Source organism: Pygoscelis adeliae, unplaced genomic scaffold (assembly GCF_000699105.1).
Source record: "Pygoscelis adeliae isolate BGI_AS28 unplaced genomic scaffold, ASM69910v1 Scaffold278, whole genome shotgun sequence".
In the NCBI taxonomy this organism is placed as follows: domain Eukaryota; kingdom Metazoa; phylum Chordata; class Aves; order Sphenisciformes; family Spheniscidae; genus Pygoscelis; species Pygoscelis adeliae.
The window spans coordinates 760,488-769,085 of record NW_008825411.1 but is presented as its reverse complement, the minus strand read 5'-3'; the positions used below and the strand labels follow the sequence as shown (position 1 = coordinate 769,085).

At 38.4% G+C, this 8,598-nt stretch overlaps 1 protein-coding gene across 1 annotated transcript in view; it reads right to left on the bottom strand.

Annotated features, from left to right (window-relative positions):
- Window positions 1–2,876: 2,876 nt before the first annotated feature.
- Window positions 2,877–8,598, bottom strand: part of CRBN (cereblon) — a 73,836-nt gene continuing 68,114 nt past the window's right edge. Inside the window, exons 13-15 of the mRNA XM_009330631.1 lie at window positions 7,348–7,412; window positions 5,680–5,811; window positions 2,877–4,123 (exon numbers count right to left, since the gene is read on the bottom strand). Of these exons, the coding sequence (XP_009328906.1) occupies window positions 3,940–4,123; window positions 5,680–5,811; window positions 7,348–7,412 (381 nt within the window). The 3' untranslated portion in view covers window positions 2,877–3,939. The remainder of the gene's footprint in view (window positions 4,124–5,679; window positions 5,812–7,347; window positions 7,413–8,598) is intronic.

Here is an 8,598-nt window from a genome sequence, read left to right as displayed (position 1 = left end):
CCTCCCTCCCTCGGGGTGCTTTTGCCAAGCCTGGCCGCAAAGCCTCCGACTAGTTTTCCTCAAAGTGCCTCCAGATGCAAGTTCTCCGTACTTTCACTACCCAACCCCCTCACGTACCCCCTCATTTCTCTTCGTGGGAGGAACTGGAGATAAAGGGGGTGCTGGAAAAACCATCAGGACTCTCAGACCTTGGGAAGCCAACACGGAGGGAAATAATTTGGGACCGAAGCTAAGAATTACTCAGGTGAACTAAAGCAAGTAAGCGCACAAATGAGAGAGAGAAAATAATAGTTTGAGATGAAAGACTTAATGTTTCATTTTGATTATCCATTGGAATGACAACCTACGCTCTCTCCATGTCATTTCTTACCTTCTCTGCCCTTTGCCCGTCCAGCCTGCACATTCTTTCCAGCTGAAACTCTCTTTACTGAACACGTTTTACTTTTTGAAGCTAACCGGTTCAAAACACAATTTAAACGCAAACGTTTTCTCTCTTCCCATCCCAACAATCAGCAAAAAAAGATCAGTTTTGAAACAAGTTGAATTTTATTCTTTGCAAATGTTTGCAAGCAACAAGATTTTTCTGAAAAGTTGTCTCAAAAGGCAGACAGAAGAAGAGTTAAAGCGGAGAACGTGCTACCCTTTCCGCAGCTTTTACAAAGCAACTAAACAAAGGTGAAAAAACAACGAGAGGAACAAAATGAATTGCAGCACATACAAAAATAGCATTATTAAAAAACAAACGGTAGAGTATTTGAACATGTTCTAGACCAAGTGTGCAAGTGTCCTACGTGATTCTACCTATTCATCAAAACTAAACTAAAATATACGAAAACTTGCAATATTACAGGCTCCGATTGTATGACGTCTTTATGCTATTGCAACGACAGCTTGAAAACGAGCGGTTCGATGCTACACATACGCCGATCCAGCCGAGACCTGCTGCTGCGCAGGGCGGTCCCTCGCCTGTCCCTACAAGACGCCTGTTCGTCCCTCCTGCCTCCGTCAGACCCGACACCGACCCTGCGACTGCCTAATTCCTAGAGCTCACTAAGAAGGACAGAGATTACGGTGGGCGAGAAGAGAAAAATGATCCCTTTTGGCAGCAGCCAGCAAGTCAATCGGATTAATTAACACATGAAGCTCTGTGCCCACCAGTCAATGTAGTAAATGTAGGAAATCACCATAAAATGTGATTTCCTTTGTACTTAGCTCTCAAAAACATATGATGTCCGTATTTGTCAGTAATAACTTCCCACAATCCCAATCCAGTAGTTTTCTCTCCAAAAAGGAGAAAAGCAGCATAGAAAATATTAACCAATGTATCGAACCATCCACGAGTCCACATCCCCCCTGCACGTCACATGCTGTACATTCTGAGCGTTCTTGCAGGTGCAGCCCCGTAACGGCCAGCTTCACCACGGCAGGATTCATCTTCGTCGTGGCAACCTGAATCGCGCTTGTTTTCAACCTGGAAAGTGTCATGGACTTTGCAACGGCAAACATTACACGGCAGGTTAGGCAGATGGAACATCATCATCAACAATAAAATTAAATTAGTGCTAAATTTACTCCTGACTTATCTCACTTGATTATATTAGTTTACATTTGACTATATACACACAATACCAAAAATATGCCTATTTTGTATTCAAACATTGCCAACATAATGCCATTTTTAGTTGAGGCAATCCAAAAGACTCGGCCAAAAACCCAAAGACCTTATGAAGTTCAGCGATAGCTTAGAAAATAATTTTGAAGACCTCACTCACCCTACCCTCCTCCGTGAATGCTTAAATCGAATGGCAGCAGAAGGTACTTCAAAGCACCCTCAAACTTCTTGCCACCAACAAGCCCTACTGAGGGTAATGGGAACAACAGATAGTAGGTATCGTTGAGGGAAAAAATAAACCAGGCCTACAGCTCAGCCGTGTGTGCGTCTGTGTGCACGCATGCGCGTCGTGTGTACGTGTGTGTGTGCACGTGCATGGCGTGAGGGGAAAGCTAAGTATGATTTCAGTGGTTATCCAAGTACAGACGTTTCACAGTCTCAGTCTCACGCTAGTGCTTATCATTTCAGCCTTTTGAAAGCTTATTATAGAAACATAATCAAAATACAGAATGTTTTCTTGAAGAAAATGAGCCATCATTCACCCTCTATTTGTTCAGAATTATATCCAAAGAAGTATTGCTTTTCACAGTTCACTGGCGAGTCAGAGCACTGCACACAAAATTAAATACGGTATTACAGATGTCTACGGAGAGAACAAAAGTTATCGCAGAAGCACAGAGGTAGAAGGCTTCGAAGAACTAAACCTGAGTTGCACAGTCATTAGTTTCTACACACCTAGCGTAACAAACTACTCCAGCAGCCTTTCAGCATCGAGCATCTTGTCACATCTGGGCGTCTCCTCAGCTGCACTGCAAGAGGTCCCACACTACCATTTCAATCAGCTACTTGTCTTGTAGAGAGGTCTGACGTCGCCTTTCACGGAGGTAATCTGTCCATGCTACGTATGTTTGATGTAGGGGCGCGATTGAGAACGAGCAAGTAACGGCTGATGTCTTAAACCTTCAGTAGTTTTGTGTCGTTATATTTAACAATGCAAGTTCTCAAAGATTTACTGTGAAGAAATAAAGAGTGAATGATAAAGCTTCAAAAGAAAAAAAAGTGTATGTACACATACTGAAGAAATCTTCAGTTTCCATCACCAAAGTGCATTCCAAGGGGAAAAAAAACCTTTTTATTTTTTAATAAATTTATTTATTAATCAGCAGCAAAAGCTGCCCTATTTTGGCACCCGATTGCTGTAGCATAGACAGCACTTCAGACAAAAAAAAAAACCCAAAAAAACCAAACCAAACCAAACAAACCACTGCCTTTTATTTGGAAACTTTTGCTGTTTGTATGGTAAGGGTGATAATGTGAAATTTTACTTTATGATATGAAAGCGTAAAAGAAAAATAAAAAATTAAAGAGATGTTGCCTCTCCCTTGTCCAAATACGTACTACTGAAAAATCTCCATAGTTAGGTATTTTAGACAGTACTTCACAGAACCCTGGACATGTATGCTGGGAAACTAATCTTCACAGAAATAATTTTGAAAAGTAAATATAAGCACATTTGACAGTAAGTGACAATCTATTTGATGGATATTTTGTATAAATAGTTTAAAATTTAAGACTTCTAAAGTCAAAGGTTCTAAATATACCAGACAAGGTCTAAGGACCGAAGCCTTCACAGGGGTTCCTTCCAAAGGGCAGCCTGTAACGCGGCTCTTCGGGCTGCGGGCAGCTCTTGCTTCTGCCAGTTGCAGCACTGCCACCGACACGACCGGCACAGTCCCAGCCAGGAGAGAACTTCGGTCTTGTAACTCTCCGTGATGGTTGTTCAGCAAATATCTGAGAAACAGCACGAGCATAAAATTCGAAGTATTCCACGTAGTTAGGAACAGGGATTCTCAGCAAAAACACTTTTAAGTATATTATGGAAAATATTCCGCAGCAAGTAACTGGTATCTACCATTGTACATATATTGCATAAATTATACTCTGTTTATTTGTCATTTTAGTTTCCCCCCACCTTCTTTCACTGCAAGTTGATAGCAGTAAACATTTTCTGAAATTATACAAGGAAGGAGAAAGTTCAGTCAAGTCTGTCCAGAGCGCTCAGATCGATTTCTTGGTCTCTCATGCCACCTCCTCTCCCCCGCTGTCATCTGAAGGATTCAACCTGCAGTTCTCAGTGTGTCTGAAACAACAGTAATGTGGATACACACCGAACCCGAACGTAGTGAGCCTGCTTGTTCGGTTGGTTTTTGTGTGTGGGTGTGGGTTCTTGGGTTTTTTAAGTTTAAGTAAGCATCAGAAGCAGAACTGAGCAGATGCATTTAAGGAGACAGACTACTGCCAGTTCACCTCCAGAGCAGGTTACTAGATTACAGGCAGAGTAACGGTGATCTATCATGGCCCGAGTCTTCCTCTGTTTCTGGAATCCGAGGCAGGAGAGCAGACCGTGTCAGTCCCCAGAATTTCTGAGGTGACATATCCTTTTTGGTAGCTGTGAACTTCCATCCCATATGGTTCCCACAGATTCTGCACTGGGCTATAGTCCAGGCATACCTATCGAAAACAAAACGAAAGGTTGATGCTAACGTGTAAGGAAAAACCTTAGAAATACTGGAACACAGCTCACTTATCAGGTAAGAAGGGACTACTAGTCTCAAGCTAGATTTTCAAAGAATCTTTGGGAATTAAGGTGCTCAGCTCCCACCCAAAAACCCCACAGATCTTAAAAACAATTTAAAAAAAACCAAAAACAAATCATCATTCAAGTAGAGAAAGCAACTAAAGCATTTTTACTAGCACAACATTTCAACAGTATGATGAAATACTGTGTGCCTTAAAGAAGAGTCAGAAAATGGTTCTCAGAGAGTAAGTTACTTAATGGAAATAAAAGTGATTTTTGCACTGCTCCTAGATTAACATGGAATTGTACTTCCCAGAGCAACAGAGCTTTACTTTAACAGCTTTAAAATGCAGAATGAGAGTATTTCGGAACCCTCATAGAAGAAAAGAGCTGAGAAAACACATAAGGGTGAGAAAAATTAACTCTAGCTATTATAAGCCACAAGTTTTCTTCAGGGAGTCTTAAAGAGTGCATTTCTTATGACAGATATGCCCCACTCCCTCCAAGCCATTACTCAGTGCTATGTGATAATCCAGATCAACACGAGAAAATGGAAGAGTGAATGTGTACGTGCATTAGTCGAGAACCTCGGGCTGGCTACAGATATAGCAACGTACTATTTCACGCTGCTTCAGAAGAGCCAAAAGGGACAGAAGAATGATTTCTAACACTGGCACAGAAAGGACCACACAGAAAAGTGATCTGGTAAAAAAAAATGTATTTAAAGAATATTTTTGTGACACTAAAATTCAAATATAGTTTGACATTTGAGCTATTTTCAAGAGTTAAATATTCAAAGCTTTGAATGAGCGCCTGAAGCATGCTTGTCTAGCCAAAAAACATTAAATTTAATCTACCAGAGAGGGGTGACATTTTGATGCAAGACCCGTCATTATTAGGCAGACTTTTAGATCTTGACAGTTAATTATGCTACTGTTAGAGAGATAATTATTATTAAATAATAATAATGAAATAAATAAATAAACCCCAAAGGTAATCAGATTAATGCAAAGTTAGTGATTTTTAAATTAATGTTACATTTCTTCAGTTTTTAGATCTAAAAAAAAGGTATCTTAGTAGAATAACTGCATTTATATATTATGTTTTCCATTTGCACTTCATTTACTTTATGATCAAAGAAAGCTGCATAGAAACAATAATTATGATTTCAGTTGTGACTTATACAAAACTATACACGAAGAAACTCCCAATCAGTATCCTGTTTATAGCTCTCAGATGCCAGACTACATTTTAAAAATCTTAAGATTTCCATATACTTAAAAAATTCCAGAGACATTCTGAAAACATTCTACCTGAATTTTCCATTTTATTCTCTATTTTAGTCTACGTTTCCTTTCCTGTTTTTCGTATGAGCAAAATGACAGCGTATGTTTCAAGAATTGCATATTTACTATTCCGCTGTCACGGGACTACATTTACAACCAAATTTCTCTCATTTACTAACAGAATTTCTTTCAACTGTTATTACCCAGGAAACCAGCTGTGCTCTGTCGATGGTCGTCCACTGAGATTCAAGTTGCAGGCTTTATATACAGTAAGGGTTTCATGGATGTACCCATGAGGATTCACATATGCTGCCATGGGTCCACATAAGGATAAACTACAACAGACAATTAATGATTTTGTCAGAGTTCAAGGAAGAAACAAAAACCAAAGGCGGTCGAATGTAAACAGAGGAAAAACTGCCAACCACGCTTAAAACTATCTTCCGTAGCAAAAGAACCACTTCAGGCTGTAGGAAAAAAAGGCACGTTTAATTATATTATTAAAAATTGAAAGAAAATAGATACTAATGTAAAATATCATTGGTCAAATTTTCTTAGAATTGCAGAAATCTAAATGTCCAGTGTTATAAATCTGATGCATTCATCGCTGACGTAAGTTATTCCTGTTACCTACTTATCAAGTCCCTACTTCAGAAAAGGTATTTAAAAAGATATCACCATGAGTAAGGATTAAACCATTGTGTTCAGATGAACCTCGCCCAGCTGTTTGTTACAGGGGACAAGTTGCTTAGAGGATAGCTGACAGCATGCTATGGAAACTACCTCATTTAAGGCAGTTATTAATCTGTCCCTCAAAAACCTACAGCTCAGTATAAAAAAAAAAGTACATGATAGACTCATAATTTATTTTACTTGCTGCTTTTGAATAGCGACTGCCAATAAAACCAAGTAACACCTACATTGCTACTCTGAAATCTAACTTTTAAAAACTTTTAGAAGTAAGCAAGCAAAGATGTTCATTCATTACACTAACTTCTCATCGTTCTTCTGTTAAAGTACATCCACACAGCACGAAGCGTGGTTTCTGGAAACCACCATTTGATTAGATGATAAGAAATGGCTTTTAATTACCATGCCAGCTTCTTATCACACTGATAAAGGAAAACTGTGGGGAGTCGTGCTTTGTTAAACCAAGATGTCTTTTAACCTTCATATTATCATGTGATGGACAGATATTAGTTATTCAAGATTAAAATAGTGACAAGACTGCCAGAAGCAGCAATTATTTGGAAAAAGTGTATAGTCTTATCATTGTTGAACATGGAAGATATTGTATAGGTCAAATATATAATATGAATATACTGTCTAGTGAAGTTATTAGGATTAAATCCTATATTCTTAAAGTAAAAGAGGTATCACAATGCTTAATGACATAAAAAAGGCAATTTCCTTACATGACAACATATGGGAAGCCTATCTATAGTGCATTTTAATCTGCCGTTGAAGCTTGTTAATGTATAGAAATCATGATGAAGTGCTGAGAGACTTTTTTGTCCTTTTATTTCTGAATAAAGTTCATGAGATCTCAGATTTCATATGTAACAAATCTGTATTTCAAAACTCACCGTGGAGCGCATAACTCGTCAGTGGCAAGGCGACATAACACGGCGTTTCACACTTACTTCCGTTACAACACACATGGTGGTGTTTGGATTTACTAACTTTTTATTAAAAAAAGCTCAAATAACCTGTTTTGCTTTATAAAGAAAATTCCCTATAAATATTTACTTAAATTTTATTAGAGTTGTGGAAAACACAATAGTTACAAAGACATAACCCAGCTTAATCTGTTTTGCTGTGCCAATGTTTCTGATCAAGAACCTCCCAAAGATTAAGAGCAATAAACTCACCTGAATATTTCATTCTTGGTAGTTATTTCTGTATCTTGGCATTGCTTACAACAAAGAGATGTACACTTGAAAAGAAAAACAAAGAGGGTAATTTCATTCATTTCCAGACGCTTGTCAGCACAGTGGCAAATAATAAAAATGTCTCTCCCCTTCCCTCGGAATAGACTTTGTACCAATTTTTTTGTTTATCTGGGCAGCAGTCACTTATGTTTTCTCTTTCTAGCAAAGGATAAAAAAAAATTGTATTATTGATGGTAAACATTAATTGTTATCTAAAAGACAAAACATTTATATACTTTTTTCTCCCGCAAAAAAAAATCCACACACAGAAGAGAATCTGACTACACAAAGATAATAAATGAGTCAACCTTCTAAGGTCTTTAAAAGCTAATTTAGAAAAAAACCTTTGCTCTTCTAAGATACAACACAGAAAAGGTGGATGAGTACAAATGCAACCATTAAGTTTTTCTAAAATTTGAGAATACTGTAGATCAGTGGTTTTAATTTCCTCAAGCAAAATATGTAAGATGTATTGATCTTTCTCTTAAATATTATAACAGATTAATCTATCTTCTACAATTTCTAGAAAGTAGAATGAAACAATTCAGCACTGACATTGCCCAGAAAATAAGCATTTAAATCAGCTTAGTAGAACACTACTATTAATTTTCAGGAGGTGCATTAATTCTACCTCTTTTTAAGGGTAATGCATGTGAAATTACCCCAAAAATGATCCATTGTATTTTGGAACGAAACGCTGTGCCTAGGATCTTCACTTGGACAAGTCCCCATGTGAGCGTATTTCCTTTTAAAACTTTGAGTAAATCATACTTTGTGCTTCTGAGCCTCCCTCAGCTCTGACTCCTGCACTCCACTCATCGATACTACAGAGGCTTACGTCTTTACTCTCTCCTTTCCTCTATTCAGCAGCTCTGGGCTTGTTGCTGCGTTTCAAGTTCCTCCAGCTCCTTTCTTGCAGGTGACATTGGTTCTGCCCCACACTCTCAACACACCGTCTACTGATCTTGGAGACTGAGGGAGGAACATTGCTCTACTATACAGATAAATTGTAATTTATCATTGAATCATAGAATCATTAAGGTTGGAAAAGACCTCTAAGATCATCGAGTCCAACCATCAACCCAACACTAAACCATGGCCCTAAGCACCTCATCTACATGTCTTTTAAATACTTCCAGGGATGGTGACTCCACCACTTCCCTGGGCAGCCTGGTCCAATGTTTAACCACT